General features: G+C 37.1%; 3 protein-coding genes and 1 non-coding gene across 5 annotated transcripts; 1 reads left to right on the forward strand and 3 right to left on the reverse strand.

Annotated features, from left to right (window-relative positions):
* Positions 1-498: 498 nt before the first annotated feature.
* LOC138885089 (uncharacterized) lies at positions 499-1,251 on the reverse strand. The gene has a single exon (XM_070165987.1). The coding sequence runs from the start codon at positions 1,249-1,251 to the stop codon at positions 499-501; it is 753 nt and encodes a 250-aa protein (XP_070022088.1).
* Positions 1,252-2,134: 883 nt separating this feature from the next.
* Positions 2,135-5,466, reverse strand: LOC104212218 (uncharacterized). Its single transcript, XM_009761434.2, has 3 exons — positions 5,387-5,466; positions 3,834-3,947; positions 2,135-2,488 (listed from the first exon to the last, which is right to left on the reverse strand). The coding sequence occupies exons 1-3, from the start codon at positions 5,405-5,407 to the stop codon at positions 2,360-2,362; spliced, it is 264 nt and encodes an 87-aa protein (XP_009759736.1). The 5' UTR covers positions 5,408-5,466; the 3' UTR covers positions 2,135-2,359.
* Positions 5,467-5,532: 66 nt separating this feature from the next.
* On the forward strand, positions 5,533-5,606 carry TRNAI-AAU (transfer RNA isoleucine (anticodon AAU)). The gene has a single exon. It is a non-coding gene; the product is annotated as a tRNA-Ile (tRNA).
* A 1,901-nt stretch (positions 5,607-7,507) lies between these two features.
* On the reverse strand, positions 7,508-15,718 carry LOC104212219 (histidine kinase 1). 2 transcript variants are annotated; one of them, XM_009761436.2, is made up of 13 exons: positions 15,328-15,718; positions 14,484-14,726; positions 13,596-14,387; positions 13,255-13,502; positions 12,431-12,590; positions 12,023-12,149; positions 11,811-11,900; positions 11,414-11,608; positions 11,239-11,308; positions 11,046-11,088; positions 10,610-10,750; positions 8,534-9,586; positions 7,508-8,114 (listed from the first exon to the last, which is right to left on the reverse strand). In XM_009761436.2, exons 1-13 carry the CDS (start codon positions 15,577-15,579, stop codon positions 7,899-7,901), a joined length of 3,630 nt encoding a protein of 1,209 aa, XP_009759738.1. In that variant the 5' UTR covers positions 15,580-15,718; the 3' UTR covers positions 7,508-7,898. The 2 variants fall into 2 exon arrangements, with proteins under 2 accessions (XP_009759738.1, XP_009759737.1); XM_009761435.2 differs by having other exon boundaries at positions 13,596-14,390.
* Positions 15,719-26,596: the final 10,878 nt, after the last annotated feature.

Genomic DNA, 26,596 nt, shown 5'->3' on the forward strand with positions numbered 1-26,596 from the left:
TTAAGGCATCATTATCATCTACAAGACTATGATAGGCATCAATTAATACATTTGCTAATGACATGAGTTTCTTAGGAGAGTAGGATTTCAGATTTCTCTGAACATCCCTGAAGTTTACCTCATCATTGTCTGATTGAGCCATCAAAGCAAAGATTGAATCATATTCATTTACTTCACTTTCAACAGCCATCATAGAACTATCACCTGCATCATTTTCTTCTTTAAACTCACTGGAGGAATCTCTCCATGCTGCAAGAGCTTGCTTCACAACATTGTCAGTGGGGTTCTTTCTTTTGAAGCATTTGTCAGGAACCGAGTTCCTCTTGGCTGCTTTATCAGAGTTGTTCTTAAAGTGTTCTTGCTTCAGGAGAGGGAAATCCTTGATGAAATGCCCTGGCTTTCCACATTTATGATAGAGGTCATCATTCTTTGGTTTGCTGGAACTACCTCTCTTTGGTATGCCTCTATTTCTTTGGACCATTTTCTGAAACCTTCTAGTTAATAAGCCATGTTACTATCCTCCTCACTTGAGTCATTGCTTTCAGCTTTGAGTACCAGGTTCTTTTTCTTCTTTGGTTCTATTCTTTCACTGTCCTTCTTCTTCTTCATTTCGTAGGTTCTTAGATTTCCAACTAGCTCATCTATAGTTAGGGCATGCATATCTTTTGCTTCAGTAATGGCATTCACTTTACTCTCCCATAAACTGGGAAAAACACTGAGAATTTTTCTCACGAGCTTGTTCCTAGGAATGATTTCCCCAAGCGAGTATAGCTCATTTATGATAGACGTGAATCTTGTGTGCATGTCTTGAATGGATTCATCGTCCTTCATTCTGAAGAGTTCATACTCAGTGGTGAGTATGTCAATCTTAGATTGCTTTACTTGAGTGGTTCCCTCGTGTGTTGTTTGTAAAGCTTCCCATATTTTCTTGGCGGATTGACAGGCTGAGATCTTGTTGTATTCATCAGGTCCTACGCCACTCACCAAAATTTTCTTGGCACGAAAGTTTTTCTCCACAGCTTTCCTATCTGCATCGTTGTATTCTTTCTTAGTTTTTGGCATCATCACTGGAGGGTCTCTGACCTTCTTTGTTGGGACATAAGGACCATCACAAATAACATCCCATAACTCAGAATCTTCTACCATGATGAAGTCATGTATTCTTGTCTTCCACCACCCATGGTATTGCCCATTGAACCTGAGTGCTCTGTAGGTAAACTGACCCTTTTCAAAATTTGGTGGAGCAGCCATGAGGATCCTTTCTAGGTGTTAACCTGATAGAAAGAACCCGCTCTAATGCCAATTGATAGAATATATGAGTCCACCAAACTATATAGAGACCAGGTCCTATATAGGTTTCCACAGATAATGCTAATGCAACAGTAAGTAAATGGAATAGGGAACTTTTACGTGAAAAAATCCTTGCTCAAGGGAATAAAAAATCACGACCTACACTGGTAGGATTTCAACTTCACTATGAGCAAACTTTAGATTACAACCTATGCAATCTAGGAATTAAACTCTTAATCCCTCACTAACTTGTAATACACCTATTACAAGCCATTTTGCAATACACTTATTACAAAGACTTCAACTCACGACACAAACACTGAAGGTTTATGGTTTACAAGAGGTTCCTAATTAAAGCTTCTTGATAAGCAAAGTAGGAATTACAATGAAGAACAATTACAAAGTTATAACTCAACTAAGGACATACAAGAGACTTGTTGTAGGAGCTGGTCCGTGGTAGTGTTGTACTTTGTTCTTGATGTACTTGAGAATTGAATGCTTGACAGATGAACGGTTGGAGTGCTTGAATTGAATTCTCAAATGTTCAAGTGATGTTTTGTTGTAATGCTCTTTGTTAATACAACTTGGATGACATCACTAGAATGATGTAATCACTTGGTTGGTCAATAGGGAGTGATTGTTGTACTATTGACTGTTGTCAGTTTTGAGAAGTTTATTCTCTATGATAATTTTTCCTTTATCATGATGGTTTTTTTAACGACATACCCAGTATCATGATGGTTTTTTTGATAAAGGATAATCTACTGAAGAAACTTGAACAAATTATTATATTCTTAGGGATGAGGATAATAGCAAATTATATGATAGTCAGCTCTAGACATAGTTTAGGTTTTACGCCGATACAATAATAAATGCATACTTGTGTCATGATGGAAGAAATAATTGTCATAATAAACATGTATGCGACAGAGATTTACTGCAGACACTGATACCACTGAGAATAAAATGAACAAAGATCCTACATGCTTCAAATAGTACATCAACTGATGATACTTGTATTTTACACAAAGCAAACTAGAAAACAAAAATAATGTTGCAATTTCCAAATCTAAGGGCCTCGAAAACTGTCTGTTTTATCCAGTCTTGAGGTACCTGAGCTTGAGGATTCTCCCATTACATCAGGAGAAGGTGCTGGACGTGTTTCCCGCTTCAAAGAAGTTGGCAATCCTGAAACTTCCTGAAAAAGAATTAATAGGACAGTTCTTATCTACACAATTCAATGACTAGGGAGAGATGCTCTCATTTTGAATTCTTTGTTCCATTTCTTTAAGAATACATAATATTACCAACAACTGTAAGAATTGAGATGACCGATTTAACATCAATGTTTGAGAAGTTGCGCAAATATTTGAGCAAATCAACAACTCTAGCTAAATCAAATCTAGATACAACAACAACAACCCCAGTTAAATATCACAAGTGGGGTCTGGGAAGGGTGAAGTGTACGCAAATCTTACCCCTCCATAAGACTGTTTCCAAAAGACCCTTGGAAACAAATCTAGATGCTGCTGGAAATACAGGCCTTGGACAGAGAGTATTGCTATGATTCCTTTAGACAGAAATACCAGGTGCAGAATGTTATCTTTCCTCTTCAAAATGCAATGACGTCACTTTTAATATTAAATGCAGGTATCTGTGCTCTTGTGAAGCACCGCAATATATAAGACTGTAATAATCATTTCCTCTGAACTTATTTCATTTTAGGTGTTCTAAGAAGAAAAAGGTAAATGCATCAGTTCAATCGTTACGGACACAGTGCAATGCCTCACTCTTAGAGGTGGCCTTGAGTCATGCTTAGTTTAATATGGTATCAGTAGTAATAGACTAATAGCTGCTTCCAGTTAGTCAGTTCACCAATTTCTTATTTGGCACATCACAGCTTAAAATTTTATCGCGACATAAAGTTGCAACACAGAAGATGAAGTTACATCATGAATTAGAAACCCCAGATTAAGGAACATATTTAGAATGCACCGCTTATTAGACCTATCAAACTGTTCTTACTAAACTTGGATCACTTAACAAAATGAAGATTATGTTGGAAAGAACAATAACCTTAGATTTTTACCTTTCTGTTCAGTTTCATGCTCAAAGTCGGAATGAAACTGTTGCACAGGGTTATATGCAGCAGTCTTTTTTTGTTTGTTTGTTTTTTAAACCATGCAACAGTCTTCATTAAGAAAAATATGGCAACTTACAGTAGAATACTATATAAGGAGAACAACGAGTAAGGATAAGACGGGACCAAATCCGGATTTAGTGCAGTGATGAGGACAAAGAGTAAAGAAATGGCAAAAGAAAAGAGAGTTGGGAAAAAAGCGGAAGCAGAAAACAAATAGTTCTTTCATTTGTCCCTAATGGTTGATGTGCTTTTACATGCTGTTAGAAGTTTGTCAACTATGAGTCGTTATTTGGTTGAAATGGCTGAGATCCTCAAATTTGAGTGGTTATCACACGCTGTACTCATGAGATTGTTCCCATGTGACACTGATACAGCAAGAAAATTCATTAATGCAACTTACCTTCATCAAATGCAGTCTCAAGTCACAAGGTCGAACTTGATTACCAATACATGCCATAACAAAATTTGAATATTGAAACAAGACATCTGCAGCAGCTTGCTTCTTTTCTTCAACCTGGAATGTTATATGAGAGTTAAAGCTAATAGCACAATATAGAGATGAAAATTCCAAAGGATCCTCGTGCACATTGCATGGTAACCAAACTTAAACTTTTCAGCAAGCAGTGGTCACTCCTAAAATAAGGAAAATAGTTTCAGACAACTAAAGTCAGCAATAAAATCTTATATGCATGGACATGCTTCTAGCCATGCTTATTTCCATCTTAGAGGGGTTATGTCAATTATTTATGCACCAGCGGCGTCCCTAATACATGTATCAAAAACCCAAAACCCATGACTACAGATGCTTAACAGAACAATAATCATCAAACAAATCCCAAGGAGAATTTTTTCTTAAGGTAAATAATTTTATCACTATGTGAAAAACTCCTGTATACAAGCCGTATACCAAAAAATAGTGAACATGCACAATAACATGGTCTGCTAATGTCACTCAATACAAAAACTTCATGGCTATACCAAAAACTATAAAATAAAAAAATTGTGCCTATATTTATACAAGACGCTTATTTTGCAGTCAAACACTTCCATCAATCCTTAGAGAGGTGAAGAAAACTCTCTCGCTTAGTGGGTATTTCCACTTTCAACTATTAACAATAAAAGTTTTCTATACTGAATTTTATTACTGCCAAAACAAGTTAGATCTTGATTATCCTTTTTCACTTTGATTATCGGTTCCTTTCTTCCTTTCTTTAGCTAGGCAGTTCACCAATTTGAACTAGCCATAGATTCAATCTGAGGAAAAAAATCTCCTTTTCTTTTTGTTCGTTATTTAAAGAAAGACTAAGGGTAGATTTGCCTCCTAAAACCTTCACCTATTGCAAACCTGGGATTGCCTTTAAGGAGGTGATCTATAACCAGATAAGGCAAAGCTAGAATCTAGAAATCAATACTCACTACTTGCTTGAAACACTTCTTCCAATTTGCCTAAGCTTTAGTTGGCAGTGTTACCTGTACCAGACATAGTTATTAAAAATCCCACTTTTGAAAATTACCCAATTTTGATAATCATTCTAGACTCAAATGCTACTAAGGCCACAGGATTTTGAGATCCAAGGTTTAATATATTTTCTCCCATGCTTATGGCTAAGTTATCTTTGGAACTACAGGTTCCAATTGATTAACATACCAACTTATTGCCATTTTATATGGCATCACTTCTCCCAAAAAAATAAAAAAATTACAGTTAGAATTGTTCAACTGCATCCGGGATAAGGCCTAATTTTTTTAATAGACTTGAAAGAAAAACCAAAAAGGGGTAATAAGAAGCTTCAGTTAAAGCTTCAAAAAACACAAACAATGTCGAGAGTCTATTAAAACCAAACGCAAAAGGTTTAAAGCCGCAATCCAAAATCAAATAAATACCTAGTGTTACAAAACAAAAGGAAAATTGCAACAGTAACAGTAACAGGAAAATTGCAGAAAGCTTGGTACCTCGTAATCGTCCTTCATCATGACTGAGTTATGGGTTTTCTTCCCTGCTTCTTCCCCCTCAAATTCGCAATTAACCTCAATTTTAATATACCAAGGCTACTGAGTCAATATCATCTTATAAAACATATTTCTGCCAAAGTAATAAAGGCCCATTAGCTCAGTTGGTTAGAGCGTCGTGCTAATAACGCGAAGGTCGCAGGTTCGAGACCTGCATGGGCCAATTCTGTTTTTTTTTAAAATTTTGGCTAATTTGTTTGAAAAACACTTCTGAGCAGCAATTAGTGTTTGGCCAAGCTTTAAAAAACTGCTTTTTGAGAAGCAATTTCTCTTGGAGAGAAGCTACTTTTTCTGCTTTTGCTTCTCCTCAAAAACACTTTTTTTTCCTTAGTGAAGCTTGGCCGAACACCTCAATTTTTTACCAAAGGTGCTTTTTTTCAATTTTTTGTCAAAAGTGGTTTTGGAAAAGAAAAAAAAAACGCACCTTTGGCCAAAAATAAGCTTGGTCAAACAGGTTATAAACCATACTGCACCGAACTAATGTTTATGTTTCTTTCAATAAATCGTAGGTTTTTATATAATTTTATAACCATACCGATAATTAGAGTAGGTTTTTTATTTTATGAAAATAAACCAGAAAAATACCGAACCGTACCGAATAAATTTATATGTGAAATATATTTATATACTAAGTTTAAAAATAATAAAGCAATAAATTTTGCCTTTGGCCTTGGAATTATGAAAATAGTTACAAGCTAACAAGTAATTAAACTCAAAATTCTAATTCCTAAATAGGTTAATGCTACTCCTAGTGAAACTAAGTTGTTTTCGCATATTAACTTTTGGCCAACACCTCAATTTTTGGTCAAAAGAAGCATTTTTTGCCAAAAATAAGCTTGGCCAAACAGGTTATATAAACCATACTGCACCGAACGAATTTTTAGGTTTCTTTCAATAAATCGTAAGTTTTTGTATAATTTTATAAACGTACCGATAATTAGAGTAAGTTTTTTATTTTATGAAAATAAACCAGAAAAATACCGAACCGTACCGAATAAATTTATATGTGAAATATATTTATATACTAAGTTTAAAAATAATAAAGCATTAAATTTTGTCTTTGGCCTTGGAATTATGAAAATATTTACAAGCCAACAAGTAATTAAACTCAAATTCTAATTCCTAAATAGGTTATGCTATTCCTAGTGAAACTAAATTATTTTCGCATATTAACTAGCAAGACACAATGTATTCTAGCGGAGTAGCCAGCTACAATATATTGAATATATTTTCATTCGTATGATTTAAATTTATTTTTTTGAATATTTAGTCTCCTATAGACTTTAGTTTTGAGTCTCAGCTTGGTTAATATTTTTTCCTCGTGTGATTTATTTTTTCTTTGTCTTAACGTAGTTTTTTTTTACGCTGTTGTAGAATAGTTGATGGATATATATACTTCAGCTATCTTTCATGTTTTATTAATTCATCACCATTTGAATAGTAAAAATGTCTAAAGAGTTTTGCGACGTCTTATAAAAGTATGAATATTATTACATTCTACTTCACTAGTGACTTTTACATAACATTTAAGAAAATACCAAAATATTAACCGAACTATACCGATACTGAAGTGAAACTGACATGATTGAGACAGTTTCGAAAAGTCTAATTTTAATTATACATAATAGTAGAATAACTGAAAAACTGATACGGTACAAATTTTATAAAATAACCAGTCAAACCGAATCATTGACATAGTAGTTTTTTTCAATTAAAATTTCCCAGGCTCGTCATGTTTTACTACTAGCTATGTGTTCCTTTTTTATTTATCTTTGCGATAATAAAGTTCTCAGGCTTGACATGTTACACTGACACACATACACTCTCTTTTTGGTCCTTTTTTGTTTTTTATTTATCCTCGCGACAATAAAGCGTTGTGCTTGCCATGTTCTTTCTTTTTTCACATTTTGTCTTCTGTCTAAATTAACTTCTTTTATAAAAAAGATCCCTGGTTTATATAACTTGGGGCGGCTGTCCAGGAAGTCCAAGATGAGTTTGGGTTTGTAATTTGCACGTTAAAGATTGTTCAGAAATTAGAAGTTTACAGAAACAAAGACACAAATATTAAAGTTGGAGACCAAAAAAGAACCAGCAGTCATATTGAAGACGCTTATTACAAACTTTTGCATAAACTATAACAGATACAGAATTAGTGTTCAATGTGATACATACATCTCCTGTACAGATTGCCAATATTTTGCTAATCAACACTCTGCTTAAGCTAACTATAAAAAGAAAAAAAGAAAAAAAAGCCAGCGCGTGCAGTGTTATAGACTCTTATTAATTCGAATTTCTGCATAAGCTATAGAACAGATACAAAGTTAGAACATTCCTGTACAGATTGCAAAACTTTTGCTCATCAAAACTCTGCTCAAGCTCACAAGTTTTCGGAGCTCTTCCATTTTTGTTTGTTTTCTTCTGTTTTTGTTTTTCAGTAGCTGGAGAGGTATGGTGGTTAGGATTTTCTCTCGGTCAAGGAAAGAATGGTGGAAACCATCAACTTTCTGTCAATGGGCTTGGTCAAATAAGCATCCATACCAACCTGTAAGCATTTTGCTTCATCCGATGACATTGCATGAGCTGTCAGTGCAACAATAGGTATGTGTGTTCCTGTCCCCATTTCCGCTCTTCTAATTGCCTTTGTTGCTTCATAGCCATCCATCTTTGGCATCTGGTAAGAACAATTATATTAGCAGAAAATTTTAGAATGATCATGTCGAGAGAATTAGAATGAAACAACACAACAATTCTCATTTAACTGTTCCTCCATTCAGTGATTGTTGATTGTTTCTTCCAAAAACTCCCTCTGTTCCATTTTATGACACTCTTTCCTTTTTACTCTATTAAAAAAAGAATGATATTTTTGTATATGTAGTACCTCTTTTAGCTGTAAACTTTCTAGTTTACCACCTTAACATTATGCTCTTATAGCCATAGAAATGTCATGGCATGTTCAAAACCACAAGTTCTAAGGGTACTTTTGGCACATGGGAAAAGTCTTTATTTCTTTAGTACAATCCGTGGCCAATCAAGTATTGTTCTATAAGATGAAAAAGGAGGGATTATTATGTAAAGTCGTGATCGACTTACTTGACAATCCATGAGGATCAAGTCATAAGGAAGGGAATGAACGCTTTCAGCTTGGAGGGTAATTGAACTGCCTTCTTCCTGAAGAGATTCATTTCTACATTCATCAGAACTAGACATGGGTTTTAGTGCATCCACTGCCTGCAGCCCATCTCCTACAACAACCACTTTAGCTCCCAATTTTTCCAGCATTATTCTAGCTACTCTTTGCAGCACTGGAGTATCCTCAGCAAGCAGTATACGAAGATCAGCTAGAGACTTCTGGTCTGCTATCTTATCTGAGCAGGCATTAGTGACCTCTTTGGTGGGACTGCTTGTCAAATGATGTTCTCCATTCCTCGTTTGTCCGAGATCATTCATGTCCGAAGTGTTTTCTTCATTGAAGTCAATGTAGTAGTTGTTTAATGTCCCAAAATGTGAGAGAGAGGCTTTGGCAAAATTTTCTTCCCTATTTTTTTCAGAAAGGAAGGCACTTCCACATTTTTCATATCCGTTATCTGACTTGTCAGAGTCATCTGAGCAGGCAATATCAGAGTGGTTAGAATCAATTTCAAGACATTCATGCAAATCTCCTTCTACTGTTACATTGCCAAAGGACTGCAGTTCAAGATTTTTTTCTTTTATAATAGTTTCCAAAATCTGAATCATTTTCCCTTTATATAGTGGTCTATTGACCATAACTAGGTGTCTCCTTCGCAGTTCCATCTTAATGGTACTGGGGGTGTCATGGTAAAGAATCCATGCAAACTTTGCTCTGTCATAGTATTTATCAAGAAAATTTAGCTGCTCCTTCCATATATTTGTGCTCAAGTCAAGTATGCCAATGTCTACAACTATGACAAGAAGTGATGCGGCACTAGGATCTTGAATGCTCAAATCTTCAGGTTCTAAACATTCACAAGGTACGTCTTGCAAATGGCTTTTGGATATTGAAATCCCCTGAAGAATTTGAGTGAGCTCATTCCAATCAGATGCTCCGCAAGTATGCACCCCATTTCTCTCTAACCACTGGGACATTATTTCTCTACTCATTCTGCCATTGAGTGCAAGCAACACCTGTATTCAAGTTCCATTATGTACAAATTGCTCAGACTTTCACAAATTATAATCAATTTAACTCAAGGTACACGAGGGTTTTCACAAGTCCAAAGTAATATAGCCATTCTTAATGAGGGTGTTGGGGATTGTAAGGGCTAGTTGGGGATGGAATCATGATAAGATAATCAAGTAGGGATATCACAAGATAAAAGTGCCAAAAAAGTACTTCGATGGGTGCTGGCGAAGGAGGAACCCATATCAATTATACATTTGCCACAAAGAATTGTATGAGGGAGCGATCACAAGTGTGACACAGGGGTGGAGTTAGGAATGAGCTTCCCATAACTGTGAATTTACGCCAACGATCTCCCTTGAATCTACACTTGTTACATAGTTATGGATGAACTGACCAGTAAAAAAACATGATGAGATTAAAACGTACATGCTATTGCATATAACACTGTTTTAATTGACAAAACTAGCGAAGTATTCAACCAAAAGTTGGAATATGGAACATAAATGTAGAGCGGAAAGGTTCTAGGATAAGCAGAAGTAAGACAGAAGATATCCGCTGCAATTTTAGTCCCATAAGAATGGAGGTGAACTGAAATTAGACGAGATTGTGTGCTTAAAATGAAGGCAACTTAGATATCTAGGCTCAGTTATTAGAAGAATGGTATGATAGATGAAGATATAATATATAGAATTCAAATAGGATGACTGAAATGGAGGAGCTTTGCGGGCTAGCAAAGTGATGCGAGTTTTATATAACAATCGGAAGACCAACAATATTACATGTGTGTAAATACTGGGCCTAGGTGTCCTAGAAATGTGAATGCTATGATTGATGTGCGGTAGTACCAGACTATACAGGATTAGAGATGATTGCGTCCACAGAGAATGCAAGTAACTCCTGTAGATATATATGATAAAATGAGAGAAGTTAGCCTAAGATGGTTTGGTCATGGTCTATGTATTCCTGCAAATACATCATTTCGTAGGTGCAGCACTAAAAACACATCATTTCGTAGTGATACTTACCCTCATTTTATGCTCTTCAAAATTGAACTGGCAGTGTTGTCCAGTGACTTCTGGAGGACAGTTTAGTTGAAGGTATAGTTGCATCACTGTCCCTGGTCCATTTTTCTTTACAACCTTAATCTCTCCACCCATTTTGTTAACCTGTATATCATCCTATCATCATTAGAAACTGGTAAGGTAGTCAATATTCTTCACTTTTATGTTTAAAGCCTATTCCAAGGGGAAAACTTTCAGAAATTATGAACAGTGTGGATTTTTATTAGAGGGGTTGTTTTGGCTTGTAAGGGGCTTAAGACGTTATCAAGTCTAGAAAATCCTAAAGACAGAACTTGAATTCTTTTTCAAGCCAAATCCAAATTGAAATATTTTTTCTTGCGAATTCGAAGTCTCAAATTCCTGAAACTTATTTATTTGAAACAGAAAAAATTGAACTCACCAGGGTACGTACAATGCATAGTCCAAGGCCAGTGCCACCATGCCTGAGTATGAAGTTAATCAAACAATGAAATATCTTTAGTTAGATAAAAGTAGCTTTAAGGTGTGCAGGAAGTAAATTCATTCAGTCATACATGTATTCTGTTATATAACTAACAAAGTTTACCCAATAGAATGATGTGAAAACTGCTTACAAGCGAGTTGTCGAAGGATCAGCTTGCTCAAAACTTTCAAATACAGATTCCCATTTACTTGGATCAATTCCTAGAGTAACAACAAGGGAAATCCAGAGAGAGAGAGAGAGAGAGAGAGAAAGTTAATATGCAGTAGCAGCAAGTGGGAAAATAAGTTTAAATGGTTATTTCATACCGCAACCAGAGTCCTCAACTTCAAACCACAAGATCATTTTGTTATCTTTCTTGGACAATTTTTTTCCCTGGCTCTCTTGTCGCTTCAACTTTACTTTAGGAGCAGACCAAGAGTCTTTCTGATTAAGTGGAAAATTCCCTCCACAAGAAAAAGTGTTTGCACTCTCGCACCATCCCCGAAGAATGATGTAACCCGCTGTAAGGTATTTCAAATTGTAAAATCACCAAATGCACTTGTCTCGCAATAAAATGTTATTGATCAAGATCTAATCTCTTCATTTTATCAGAGGTGGAATAGGGTCAGTAGAATCACGCTATTTAATTCTTGTAAGGGCTTTACCAATTATGAGGACAAATGAAAGAACTTGCTAATGTATGTATTAAAAAGTTGCACTTACAGGTAGTAAACTTGAGAGAATTGCTAATTAGATTTGCGAAAATTTGAACAACTCTGGCAGAGTCTCCTTTAACTAATTTTGGCATATCATCTGCGGATAGAAATATGAAAACATAATATGCCTTTAGAAAACAATGCGAAGAGTCTCAAATTCAACTCTTAATCATAATTCTTGTGCATTTTCTACAATTGTACGGAGAACAGAGGCTCTACCGGAGATATCTAGAACTGTCTCAACATTGTGATTAATGCACTGGACAGAGAACATATCAACAAGTCCTTCAAGTTCTTTAGCCAAGTCAAATTCTGTTTCTTCCAACACCAGTTTTCCAGATTCTACCTGTACAAAAAGTATAAGATGATGTATATGATTTTTCTCAGGTCTAATTAAAACTATTCTTTGAAGAACAAGCTTAAGCCAGCTGCAACGTTACCCAAAATGGTCCATGAAAATCTATAGTACTATTTCATTGCTACTATAGTTTCTCCAAGGAACAGTGAGGTAACTTTAGCCAATCAAAGAGTAAACTCTTTCCAATATATCATCAAAAGACTTGTCAATGTGCTATATCAGTGTTCACAAACGTGTTGATATTTCCATAGTTTGCTTTTGCATCTTACCTTGCTGAGATCCAAAATGTTGTTCAGAAGGCGAAGCAAAGCGGTTGAGCATTTACGAATCTGGGTAATAGTTGCATACTGCTCATTTGTAAGATAACCATCACTTATAAGGATGTCCAGCAAGCCAATAACTGCAGCCATAGGTGTTCGTAATTCATGACTGTGAAAAAACAAAGCATGAAGTAACTGTAGAAATGTACAACTTGAACATTTGAGAAACTAAAACTTTCAACTGATCACAATGAATCAGACCCTAAGGCAAGATCTAGAGTAGAATAGTGAAAGTTTAGCTAATTATAGAGTTAAAAGTGAAAGCAGTCCAAAAGAAAGGAAATGTAAACAAAAAGCTAAAAGCTCGGTTAAAGTTTGCTTCATTGAACAAGCAAAAATGTTAATGCAACTTCTGCTGAACTTGAAGGGAATACGTGCTGGTTATTATTTCCCGGTGCAGATGTTGAACCTTAATTTGGAAAGTAACAATTCAGTATACTATAATACCTATTCCAGTCATTATTAAATTTGCGAAAATGCCCATATTTTCATGGAATTCGTCTGTGGTCTGACGCAATTTAAAACAACTATGGCAAGCAAAAACTAGACCAAAAGATAGACACTACTGAAATGTCTGATAGCTTTATTTCAGATAATATATTTTCAGAAGATGGCTTTTACTTGCTAATATGAGCTATGTAAACACAAAACAGTGCAATTATTTCTCTTTTAAAGATCTGCTAGAACTTAACCCATTATTAATGCACTAAAAACCCCCACAGCAGGTACAAATATATTAAGCTAATAATAATAAAGGACTGATGAATATTCACCTCATGTTTGCTAGAAATTGGCTTTTGTAATTGCTCGATGCCTCTGCCTTCCTTCTTGCATCAAACTGGCTTATCAGCTGTGCTCTAAGTTTCATTTCCTTCGACACTCCATTTGTCAGTACAAAGATGCAGACACATCCAATGATTAGGATGCATATTGATGCTGAGATCAATATTACTAGAGTCTTGATAGCCCTCTCGTCTACCTTTCCCATTATATATTTTCTTGGAATAATGATAACTCCTACCTGCAAAGTTTGCAGAACAGTAAGACGTCTAATAATTTGCCTCGAACTTATCCAACCATGATATACTAAACTTGTGCTAAGCTAACAATTTACCATTGGAAGTCTCTTTAAGTGCAGGAAAAATGAGTCAATATAATAGAGCTGGTTCCCAAGTTTAGCATTCTCTATGTGCACTTCTTGACTTGGGGGAAGCCTGTTTCCATATTCTTTCTGTAAGCACTCAGCTCCAGACCGTATAACTGGGTCTTCAGAATCAATAGCCATCATTAGCTTCGGTCCTTTTGTGGTATTCATCAAGAGAGGGGAATTCGTGGAAGTAGCGAGCAACCATCCCTCCTGAGAGGTTAAATAAATGTGACCACTGTGGAATTCAACAATTTCTTTCATCAATTGACCTACACTATAAAGAGCTGTAGTAACTCCCACAACAGCAACTATGCTTTTGTTCGATGGATCCCAAACTGGCAACGCTGCTGAAAGCAACGGCGAGTCTGTATACTTGCTCACAGCCACATGCCATGAAGCTGCACCATCTGGTACTTGAGATATTCCAGCAATGTTGATCAACTCATCGGGAGGAATTATGCTTCGCTTTCCATTCTTTTCTCCAGTAGAGGGATCTAAGGGTTCTCGGTACCAAACTGCTGAGATGTTGTTGTGTATAGTTTGATCATTCCATCCTTGACGAGACGACAACAAATTAACATCATATATACCACTTATAGAATAATTGGCAAGATCAGAGTATATGTAGAATGTATTGTTGCTCCTGTGATCTCTGTGGAAAGCCTGAACAAAACCATTTCTATAGTTGATGGTTAAGGAATTAAGAGCTTTCCGACTTGCAAATAGAGCCCATGTTACATCCTTCATGGATTCGTACAGCTGCTGAGGGGCAAACATCAAATTAATAAAATTAGATAATTAGAAGCTTGAACACTGCTTCATAAAAGTAAGAAAGCAAGAGGAGAAAGAAATAACCTCAACTTGTTGAGCTTGATCAACAGGTTTGCTATACTTTCTGATTACATACTCAGACAGCTTAACCTGAGCAGTGGTTATTTCAACAGTGGAATTCAAAATGTTCCACATTCGTAATATTGGTCTCTGCAGAAGTTCATGACGAAGACCAAATGCTAGTGTGTTAAGTGACCTTGTTGTGTAAACTCTGGTAAAATGCCATGTTAATAATGTTAGCATTCCAATCAAAATTGCTAGCATGACCTGCATACACCCATAAAGAAAAAGGCCAAATCAAGAATCTGAATATATTTCCACCTCATTTAACTCAATATGTATCTAACCAACACTTGTACTGTCTCAAGATGAAAAATCAAGATTCAATTTTCCAACCACTGAACGGGAGCCTAGGAGCAACACTACAGTTGTCTCCGTGTGACCTATAAGGCACGGGGTCGAGCTGTGGAAGCAGCCACTAATTCTTGTATTAGGGCAGGCTATGTACATCACAACCTTGGAGTGCCGGCTTCCTCGGACCCTGCCTGAATGTGGAATGTTTTGCGCACAAGTTACCCTTTTAATTTTCAGACCACTAAGATATTAGAAGTGGGATACTGAAATAAATTGACAGCTCAAGATGAAAAATAAACAAAGGATTTAATTTGATGTATGTTTTTAGCAAACTAGCCAGAAGATAAAATAGGCAGCTAATGCCAGAGGTTTTTCTCTATGGGGATGAATCATCAAAAATTGGCAAGCAAAACTAAAAACAGCCAAAACTGATCGAACCAAGAAAATGATTGAAATATTTTAGCCAAAACGATTTCAGTAGTTGCTTTCAACTCAACAAATAAAATTTGGGTACCATGATAGCAAGACGAACGACGAAAACACCACGGTAGGAAGACTGACAAATGCTACTGTCGAACTGAAGTTCTTCATCGACCTCTACATCCTTATGGAAGGAAGGAGATAATTGGTTTCTTTTTGAAAAATCAGCAAAGCCAAGCATCTTGTAAAGAACCCTTTCAGGCAATGATCCCTTTGGTGTAATTGGAGGTGACGAAGATTCAGAGCTTAGAGTAGTAGAAGTTCCATAAGCTTTATTATGTGCCATTAATATTCTTTTTGTTCAAAGGAAGAATAATCACAAGACTAGCTAGTGAATAGTACTTTGCAGTAATTAACAACTAGAGGAGGAAGTTGAAGCCTATAGACATAAATGACAGAGACTTAAAGAAGGGGCAGTCTCTGTTAATTATATAAAATTTCTTGTGACACTGTCGCTTCCCACTTTATGGATGTGCTAAAGGAATAGCGAGTGGGAGGTTTGGTGTTATTTATTATATATTGTTACGAAACAATAAAATAAGAAGAAGACTATTGCATAGAAAAGTAGGGAGAGAGAACTCTTATTGATTTTGTGATAAAATACAATAGAATAGAACCCTCTATTTATAGGGAGAGGTTGACTTAGCCACCAAGTAATAAACCCTAGAATCTCTCTAAATATGGACATTCACCATAAATAAAATTCTATTTATAACACTCACTCTTGAATGTCTATTCAACAGATAATGTGCCTCGTTAAAACCTTAACTAAATAAAACCCAGTGGGACAAAACATTGTAAGAAAAAAGAGTACAATGCGTATTAACTCTCCCTGATGAGAGTACACATATCTAACAATACGCCTTTTGGTTGCCTCGTTAAAAACCTTGCAAGAAAAACTCAGTGGGACAAAACCTTGTAAGAAAAAAGAGTACAACGCGTATTAACTCTCCCTGATGAGAGTATTAATTCACATCTTTAAGCATTTGCATTCCAATCTTGTGTACCATCTTCAAACGATCTTTGGTAAAGACTTGATAAACAAATCAACCATATTAACTTGAATGAATATGTTGCATCTTGAAATCATCATTCTTGATAGAGATGTAATGTCTTCATAAACTGCCGTAGAATGGCCTTTTCAATATCTCCATAGAGGTATTCTCGCTATCACATTATCATGCTTATAGTTATAGCAAAATACATATGTGCACAAATTACACTTATCATACGATACTTCGGGACCAAGAATTGTATATGCTTCAAGCGATTTAAATCCTTCAAGGATTGTCATATAAGTTAAGTCATATAAGCCATATAATAAACTTTAGATGCATATCAAGTTTTTATGTCATGCTAGACATATAAGATATCGAAAACTGATTGCACATACCATTGACTTTATACTTTCAAGTATTTGAACAACATAGACAAAATTATATGTCTTTCATATGGAATCAATTCTACTTGAATTATGTCTCTTCCATTTGGCCAATACTTTTGTGTCTGTATTCGATAGACTTACGATACTCATCTATACTTAGCGCTATGATAGATATCGTCGACAAACATTTTATATCGATTCCAATATTTTTTCATAAAGACATAACATAGAGATCTCTTCATTCATATATTCAGGTACCTGAATCTCTCATGAGATTTTATGAAGTGTTATGTCATGTGATCTTCTAGATCACTTGCCTCCTTTATTATGATCATTTGCTCATCTTCTTTATCAAAAAGTTTATTTGAAACCGATTTGTCTATATGGTTTAAGCGTACCATAGACTTTGTCCTTCTAGGACTCAATAGGAGCATTTGCAATGAGAATATAGTTACTTTCTTTGGGTCAACAAATCGTCTAGCATACTTTGCAATATATTGCAGATGAATTATCTTTTTATGAACTTCAAGTTCATATTATCGTATTTGAGGATCTAGATATACAAATGATAATCAATTCCAAGTAACTTTTTCTCAACTGTTTATCATGTCTCCCCCTCATGTTAGAAAAACTAACTTGTTTCCTCAATTTTGGGAACTCATCTTGTGCGTTATGGTCTTAATCAATATATACACCGCAGATCAATAATAACAAGATGAAATTATTTGGTTCCTGACCCCGAACCACTTGTGAGGGGAGAATGTAATATACTTTCGTATATGACCTATATCAAACTGATATAGATAACTTTGTTCTTATGAGCAACAATTTAGCTATTAAGTGGAGGCACTCAATAAATTATTTTGCTAAACCAGTTGTGATGCAAACCAACTTATCAAGATGAACTTCTTGAATAGAAAATCTGGAAATTATGCTCGAAATTAAACTATTGAGCAAGTTACATCGCAAAACACCATGTTGCGAGTTAATAATAATTGCACATGTAACGATCTCATAAATACATCTTATGTGGTATACATGGCAGGTGAATGAGCCCATATTCACCTTTGATATTTCCAGAATTCATGGGATTCAATCCCAATTTTAGTTGGTCAATTTAATTAATGAGAACATGCAATATAAGAGAATTCGTAAAGAACTTTCTAGTTCTTTAATATTTACCCATATGTACTCTCTTTTATTTTGCACATCATACTTAAATTGATATGACTAAACCAATTATACCAACTGAATAAATTATCAATATTGATAAACTTTAGGTTTATACCATGACGCGTGCAATTATCAATAAACTTTAAGTTTATTATGATATGAGTTTTTATATCAATAAACTTCTACTTTATTGTTGCATTCTTTTATTTATGAGTACAAATTGGAGAATAAAGCGGGTAGCTCTTCACATATATATTACTCTGCTACAAGTTGTAGTAATAGAAGATATTAAATCTTTCCTTTATTTCACTTTAAATTTCTTGGCCTTTAGATGAGGAATGTAATTTTTGCTTTTTGGTACAACAAATTCAAGAATATAGGAACTCTCATCCTCACTCTTTGACCCCCTCATTGGCTCATATGGCTCGATTACTATCTAAACACAATGTGAAAAAATGATTGGAATGAGGTCTAATGCGCCCTAACTCATGAATTTTACTGCTATTTGCATCCCCATATTTACACACAATCAAGTTTCCCAAAGTAATGTTATCTATGCCCTCAAATGACTCTAGATCACTCTTCTCAACATTGGCATCCTCAAGTAAAACATGGTCTAATGATTGGTATTCTCGTTTTAGCTCCTCAATTTGGTCTAGAAGATTTTTTTCAGCTTCACACAACTCATTATTAAATTGTTGGGCATTACACGCATCAACCTTTGCATTCAAATCTGCATCTAAGTTATGTACAACCAAGCGAAAATTATCAATTTTATGTGCAAGTTCATCTCTCTCCTTAGACCAATCATTCACCAACATTGTTAGAATACAACGTCGTTCCACATATTCACCTAATCGAGAATATCAATCTCAATACCAACCTTTACTCCCATATTCAAATTCAGACCTGTCAGAGTTCAAGTCATGACAAGCCCAAAAAGACGGGCCATAAAATTCTTCCGTCAACCAAGCGTCTTCATCAATAACCTTATCACCGAATATTTCTTTCCCAGATGTCATGTTGAGAGAACTAGAAACACACTAGGAGAAAAGTCAAATAGTTATAAAATTAAAAATATTTACAAAAAAGAGAAGGAAAAAAAACTTGTAAAGATAAAAGTAAAATTCTAATTTAGAAAAATAGTTAATTTCTAAGTCCCCGGCAACGACGCCAAAAATTTGTTGCGGCCAAACGTACACACAAGTATACGCGGTCGTCAAGTAATAAAGTGACTAAAAGTCGGTTGTCGAACCCACGAGGACTTGTTATTAACTATTAACTAAATTAGACTATCCTAATTATCTAAACAAGAATTAAACCTAGGAATATTCGATTCTAGACTAATTAAATAAAGAAAAACAACTAGTGAACACTGAACAAGGGAAAAGCGGATTTTTATGATATCAATGTAATGAAAACGATCTAGGGTCATGGGCTATCTAACATTCCTATTGTATTCTTCAATTGAATTGACTAACTAATTTATCTAGTTTATTGGTTGACAGAATTAATATTGCTCATAAGAATATGTCGAGTTCTTACTTGCTTATTCAAGCTAACCTAACGCCTATATGTCTATGGAGTTAGAATCAACAAGAACACATTTATAATTCATGTATATCAACCAAGGAAGGCAATTAGGTATATGTCTATCCTAACCGCGAATCCGTTCCCCAATGCCCAGGTTCAAGAACTTGCTATACTCAATCCTATATGCAATCTAGAATTCTCACTTTCGAGTTCAACTCTAGATTCGTAGATATTATTCAATTGATGATCAAGCAATCAAATAATTCAGTGCAGGAGTGAATAAATAAATCAATATGATAAACTAATAAATCAAAATCAATATCCGAATAACATAGCCATGAAAGAACCACAACCCTAGAACGTGAAGTTTAGCTCCACATAGATATGGTAGCCAAACAATAAATCATACAAAGAAACATAAAAATTACTAAGTTTGGCAGAAGAAAGATGGAACTTGATGAATTCCGGCCTTCACTGCGGCTCTATGCTTGTGTTTTCCTCTCAAAAATATTCTCCCCCTCCAAAATAGGTTTAGGACCCCTTTTATACAAATTGAGACCGTGTAGGGCCAAAATAACCTTGTCCCGAACAAAGTAGAAAAACTCCCGCAATACAACGCCTGGACACTGAAAGCAGTAGCGTTTTCACGCTAATTCCTTCTTTTCTTTTAACTCAATTAGTCTTCCTTCCCCTTTGTCTTACATTTGGGGGCACAAACCCCAAAGGGTGTCCCCCCTTTGTTTCCCCATTTTTATTTCTTTTATTTTATTTTTTTTCTTCCGTATTTTATTCGATTTTGATTCAAATGTCTTTATTTTTACACTGCTTTATTCCTTACAGTTAAAATATAATATTAAGTACAAAGTGATAAATAATACTTCAAAGACGATTAAAAAGTACTAGAACATGAGGCAACAATGAAAAAATATATGTATTTTTGAGGCAACAATGAAAAAATATATGTATTTTTGGCCGAACATCAATATTTCACTCAAAATGGAGTTTACGATGTTATTCTAATTTTACATACTCCTTTGTGTTAATGACATTGAAAAAATATTTAAAAAAATAATTGAAGATTAATGCGCTAGAGAAAATACTAAATCATATTTTAAACGTTAGAATAAATGTGGACTTGGATTTTTAGTTTGAAAGCTGTGAAAGTCATATAAAATAAATTTATGAGTACAATAGTACGTGCCAAATATTTTGAAGTATTCCAAAATGGATAGAGTGCAATCTAAAATAGGGCATAAAGAGTAATAGCTCTTAGCTCACCGGTAGACAATGGCGGAGCCGCTCTTTGCTAGGGGAGTCAATTGACACCCCTTCGTATGTCTATTTATTTATATTTTAATTTCCCTTATTAAAAATTCTGGCTCCGCCATTATTGGTAAAGCTTTCACCCAAAAAATATATATTAAAAAGGAGGGGAAAGACTTCTAAAAGTCTTAGTACGACTTAAAACAAGGACATAAATGAAAAGTCAAATGATCTTCCCTTCGCTTTTTAATCAATATTTTGGAATTTGGATTAACAAGCTGGGTTGCAATGGGTACATTTACAGTAGCGTTTCATATCATAACCTTTGAGTTTAGAAGAAATCTTTGATTATTGTGTTTGACTCAAAAGATATCGTAACCTTTTTGAATAAATCAATCAAAAAAATAAAGGGGTAAATCTTAGCTAAGCATAATAATCTCTAGAACAAAAGATATACAAGGAGAATACAGAGGATAAGATTTATTTATCATGTCAAGACGAACCCTTAAACAATAATGACATCAATCGTTTATGTAAGCAAGTGTTATAAGTTAGGAAAATGCACAGAGGACTTACAAAGTTGTTTTACGTTATATATATAAGGGACAAACCCCTTCTAAGCCCTAAAAGACAAATCATAGGGAATATTTGAAAGAATATTCCTAATGTCCCCTAAGGGGTCTACACTGCAGCAAAAGTCGTACAGTCTCTTGTTCGCCTGTAGATCGTCCCTTGCAGGATGTCAAGTTACAAGGATCTCGTCGTTTGTCGTACTCATTAATGGTCGTGGTTGTTCAAATTTGGACCCATACAGTTAGTCCCTCCGCTTGTCGGGGTTGCAACTTGGTGTGTCCTCGATAAGCGGACACCACGCGTTCTTATGGAGAAATTTGATCCTACGAGGCGTTACGTCTTGGCAAATAATTGGTGGTCAGCGTGCTCAGCAAGATACCAGGTAGTGTATTTTATCGGGAAATGACGTCATCTCCACGTGTGTCATCATTATGCGTGTTTTCGAGAGAGGGGTTGATGGCTTGTCGCTTTGATTTCGGTGCCACTCTGCGACCTTCCGCTTCGATTCTGACGCCACCCAATCCTATAAATAGGTGGAGGGTTTGTTTTTTCAAAAACTCTTGGCCATTTCATTTCAAATTACCCTTTCTCATCCCTCCCGAGTTTGTTCCAACAACCTTCTGCTTCTTCTTCTCCCATTCTTTGCTCACAACATTTTTTGTTGTTCTAACACCTTTTTCATCGAAAATATGCCAAGATCACATCGATCTCGTGGGGAGTTTCTGAGGTCGCCCCGTTGTCCGTGGCCCCCCCTCAGGCGGTGAAGGTGGAAGAAGGGGATAGCCTTCCTACGGTGGAGGAGTTGCTTCCGAGACACCCCATGTCTCGAAGCGACTTCCTCAAAGATCCTCCTCCTACTCCTACCCTCATACTCTCTGAAATGGAACATATTCATATTGATGCTCTTCGTGCAAAGTATGGAATCCCTGCTCATGTTGACATGGTTCTAGCGGGGAGGGATTTCGTGGAAGTCCATAGACCTGGGTACTGCGCTTTTTACGAGTACCCTTTCGTGATTGGTTATTCTTTACCCCTCCTTCCATTAGCGGAAAAGTTCTGTAGATTCTATCAAGTTTGTCCGGCACAACTTTCGCCATTCACGCTCAAGATACTCATGTTGTTGACAAAATATGCGGAGTTGGTGGGATGCGAGGTTACTATTCACCACCTCTTTCACATGTTCTCGCCCAGCTTCCACAGGGGTACTATGGTGCATTTGAGGCACCGTGGAACAAAAGGGCTGGTGGTTGGGACCGACAACCGAGCAAGTCGCAAGTTTTGGCATATGTACTTCTTTGTCAAAACCTAACACGTTATTTCTGACCCCGCCAGGTTCCCGGAGCAGTGGAACGAGACTCGTAAGTGTCGCCACTTATTTTACTCTTTCTATTCCTCTTCATTCATTATAGGGTTTGTTTGCTTCTCGTTTGCAGCTATGGGACGTTCGCCCCGTCCTATTGTGGGTATAAGGCATTGGGTAGCCCGTCTGTTGCCCCATGCAGCGGAGACTCGAGATTGGTCCGTCTTCATAAAACGTTATGGCTCGAGAGTTTTATCCGGTAATTTTTCTTTCCCTTATATCACTTTGTTGGTTATATGTCATCGTCTATTGATACGACTCTTCATGACGACAGGGCGAGGAGCTTCCAGGTGGAGGGCACCAGTTCATGCATTCCGACAGGCTGTCACTACTGCAGGAATGCAGTTTACTTTGATTGAATCTGTTCAAGGGGGTTGTCCTAAACCGATTCAAATGGAAGGTCCCTCTCGGGATATGGTCATGAGGGAGGAGGCTTCTTCCGTACCAACCCCTCACCTCCGTCCCCCCACCCCCAAACGGAAGGGATTTACCCAGGGTCTGGCTCCGTGCGCTTCGCTGAGAGTGGCGCATCATCCAATGTTGGAGGAGGCCGGCGTGTCGAAGGCAAAGGCTCAGGTTCAGATGTCGACCCGGAGGACGTTCGCGAGTTTTTAGGTCGACATACTCACGTGGAGGTCGGAGTGGAAGGGTCTAATCGCCACATAATTATCCCGGGGGACTACAACTTGTTGTTGAACTGCGATCAAGTGGCGTCTATTTTAACCCCTCTATGTGTTGCCCCTGAGAGCAAGGTGCTTAGAGCGATGAGCGACATGGAGTTGTCTCAGAACATCGCTGGCATGACCTTGCGAGTAGGTGTCTTTCTTTTACTTTTCGTCGTTGGGCTTGCGTTGTTATTATCGACCTATGTTATTGTTTTAACTTCTTTCTTTTTGTGCTAGACCCTTATTATGGAGACCGAGCGCGAGCGCCGGGAAAGAAAGAGGATAGCCATCTACGGGAAGATGTCTTACAAATATCAACAGTATCGTGCTAAGCATCATGCAATGGCCGATATTTATAATCAGGACCCTGATTTTCAATTGTTCCGCGAGAGACTCAAACAAAGGGAAGACCAAATGGCGCGCAAAGTAGAGGAGCTGAGGGAGCGAGATGAGGAGCTTATGAAGACTGTCGCCCGCAACAGTGAACTTGAGACCTCCCTTAAGGTGAAGGAGGATAAGCTTGAGTTAAGCAGAGGGTGATGGCCAAGAATGTCGACTTGCAAGCGAAGGTGGCTAGTTTGACTGCTGAATAGGGTACGGAGGCGGTATAGATTGAGGGGCTTAAGGGAGAACTGAGTATCGGTGCTGATAAGTTGGCGACTGCTATTTCTGGAACGTCGGCCTTGGAGAATACCCTCTGTATTTGTAGGTCGGAGCTGACCGAGGATAAGGAGGCATCTAAGCTTAAGGTAGTGGGGCTTGTAGGGCGTGTTAAGGAGTTGAAGACGGAGCTATTTGTGTTGAATGGGAAAGTGGCCTCACTGAGAACAGAGGATGCGAGTCGACGCTCACAACCTTCTACGTCTCGTGCCTCGGTCGATCCGGTCGTGCCTCATTGCTTATATGAGTTATGGCTCCATGATGAGGCCCGGCTTGACGTGTACAAGGCTCTTCATGCTGAAGGGAGGGCATTTGAAGCAGAACTTCAGGGTGTGCGTGCCAAAGCTCGTGCATCTCGTGAGGCATGTGGGTACGACCATCTTACACCTGACGGGGATGACATCAACTCTGACGATGCAAACCGTCTTGCTTCTGACTCTTGGTATGAAGATGCGTATCTAACCGGGGATGATATGTAACTTTTTTTTGTACTTACTTTTTGCTTTGGGACTTTTGTAAGGGCATGCTTGAGCCCGTTGTAAAGATAGGTGTAAGTAACATTTTAAGGTAATGTAGAATTTGTTTCGCTGATTCGGTGATGATATTTGTAATATCTATGGTATCCAGGGTACTTGTCGAACTATTAAGCCGATTTGTTTTGGGTGAGATCGATCCCTTTTTCTTTTGGCAGTGGATTTAGCCTTTGGGACACTACTTTCGAACTGTCGTTGAAGTGGGATCCTATCGTAGTTCGAGTGAAGTTGAACTTATATTTTCGTCGATGGCCTTGGCCATTGGGATGTTACTTTCGAGCTGGCGTTGAAGCAGGATCCCGTCGTAGTTCAAATGAGGTCGAACTCATATTTTTGCCGATGGACTTGGCCATTGGGATGTTACCTTCGAACTGTCATCAAATATGATCTCGTCGTAGTTCGAATGAGGTCGAACTCATATTTTTGTCAATGGCCTTGGCCATTGGGATGTTACTTTTGAGCTGGCAACGAAGTAGGATCCCGTCGTAGTTCGAATGAGGTCGAACTCATATTTTTGTCAATGGCCTTGGCCATTGGGATGTTACTTTCAAGTTGGCGTCGAAGTAGGATCCTATCGTAGTTCGAATGTGGTCAAACTCATATTTTCGTCGATGACCTTGGCCATTGGGATGTTACCTTCGAACTGTCGTCGAAGTAGGATTCTGTCGTAGTTCGAATGAGGTCGAACACATATTTTCATCAATGGCCTTGGCCATTGGGATGTTACTTTCGAGCTGGCGTCAAAGTAGGACCCCGTCGTAGTTCCAATGAGGTCGAACTCATATTTTCGTCGATGGCCTTGGCCATTGGGATTTTCGCTCATACATTGAAGGTTTGATCATATTCCTGTAGGAAATACATGTCGACTTTGTACATACAATGGAGATTTGATTATATTCTTGTAGGAAACACATGTCGACTTTGTATATACAATGGAGATTTGATTATATTCTTGTAGGAAATACATATCGACTTTGTGCATACAATGGAGATTTGATTATATTCTTGTAGGAAATACATGTCGACTTTGTGCATACTGTCACGATCCTAAATACACAGTCATGATGGCGCATATCACATTACTAGGCAAGCCAACCCAAACCATTAACTACAACAAATTCTTTTTATAAAACTATTTTTCTAACACAGGTTTAAATACCAATTTTACATAATAAGATAAGAAGGAGAAAACAGGGTTGCGGACGCCATGCAGCTACCTCGAAATCTCCAGCAACCTCTGGATCAGTTGAGGACCCTCACTCTGCCACTCGGGCACCTGGATCTACACACAAGGTGCAAGGAGTAACATGAGTATGCCAACTCAGTAAGTAACTAAAGTAAATAAGGTCTGAAAGCAGTGACGAGCAGTTAAAAATCATATGAATGAATAGACAACATAATAGCAGATCAAATTCCACAGTTTAAAACCGATTTTCGTCGAAAAATCATCAATTTCAGTTTAAATCCTCGAAATCATATACTTAGCAATTTCTAACCACAGAGGCTTATTTCAAAAGAAGAGTGAAATCAGTGAAAATATCATAACTGGGCCCCTCGACAAGGTATCACTCAGAATATGGCCCATCGGGCAGCCTCTCAGTCACTCATGACTTAATTTTCGTCACTCAATACTCACTCTTAGCACTCAGGCTCATTAATATCTCATAGTAATAAAAATCATAGTAACCGCTGCGGTGTGCAACCCGATCCATAATTTATAGTCGACTACGCTCACTAGGGGTGTACAGACTCAGGAGGGGCTCCTACAGCCCAAGCGTCATATCGCTGTGGCGTGCAACCTGATCCAATATATATATCGCCATGGTGTTCAGCCCGATCCAATATATATATATATATATATATCGCTGCGGCGTGCAGCCCGATCCAATATATATATCGCTGCGACGTGCAACCCGATCCATATAAGTATTTCTGTGGCGTGCAGCCCGATCCATAATATATACATATAGTATCCTCACTATTTGGTTCTCAACCTCTCTCAGTCATTAACCTCACAGCCTCTTGGGCACAACAATAGAACTTAGGGATCTCAACCCAAACAGTCCTCACAATTAGAAGTGGAGTGATAAAACCAGTTTTTAAACTTTTAAACAGGTAAAACATGACTGAGGATATGCTTTCAACAAATAAAGTGAGGA

The sequence above is a fragment of the Nicotiana sylvestris genome, chromosome 2 (assembly GCF_000393655.2).
Source record: "Nicotiana sylvestris chromosome 2, ASM39365v2, whole genome shotgun sequence".
NCBI lineage: Eukaryota > Viridiplantae > Streptophyta > Magnoliopsida > Solanales > Solanaceae > Nicotiana > Nicotiana sylvestris.

What these genes read in the sequence shown, in the direction of transcription:
- LOC138885089 (XM_070165987.1), bottom strand. Translation starts at nt 1,251, where the DNA reads ATGGCTGCTCCACCAAATTTTGAAAAGGGTCAGTTTACCTACAGAGCA.
- LOC104212218 (XM_009761434.2), bottom strand. Translation starts at nt 5,407, where the DNA reads ATGATGAAGGACGATTACGAG. An exon ending in TGATGAAGGACGATTACGAG is followed by an intron (nt 3,948 to 5,386) that starts GTACCAAGCTTT and finishes ATAACATTCCAG; the next exon opens with GTTGAAGAAAAGAAGCAAGC. An exon ending in TGAGACTGCATTTGATGAAG is followed by an intron (nt 2,489 to 3,833) that starts GTAAGTTGCATT and finishes ATTCTTTTTCAG; the next exon opens with GAAGTTTCAGGATTGCCAAC.
- LOC104212219 (XM_009761435.2), bottom strand. Translation starts at nt 15,579, where the DNA reads ATGGCACATAATAAAGCTTATGGAACTTCTACTACTCTAAGCTCTGAA. An exon ending in ATCAAGCTCAACAAGTTGAG is followed by an intron (nt 14,391 to 14,483) that starts GTTATTTCTTTC and finishes TTTGCCCCTCAG; the next exon opens with CAGCTGTACGAATCCATGAA. An exon ending in GACAGTTCTAGATATCTCCG is followed by an intron (nt 11,901 to 12,022) that starts GTAGAGCCTCTG and finishes TTCTATCCGCAG; the next exon opens with ATGATATGCCAAAATTAGTT.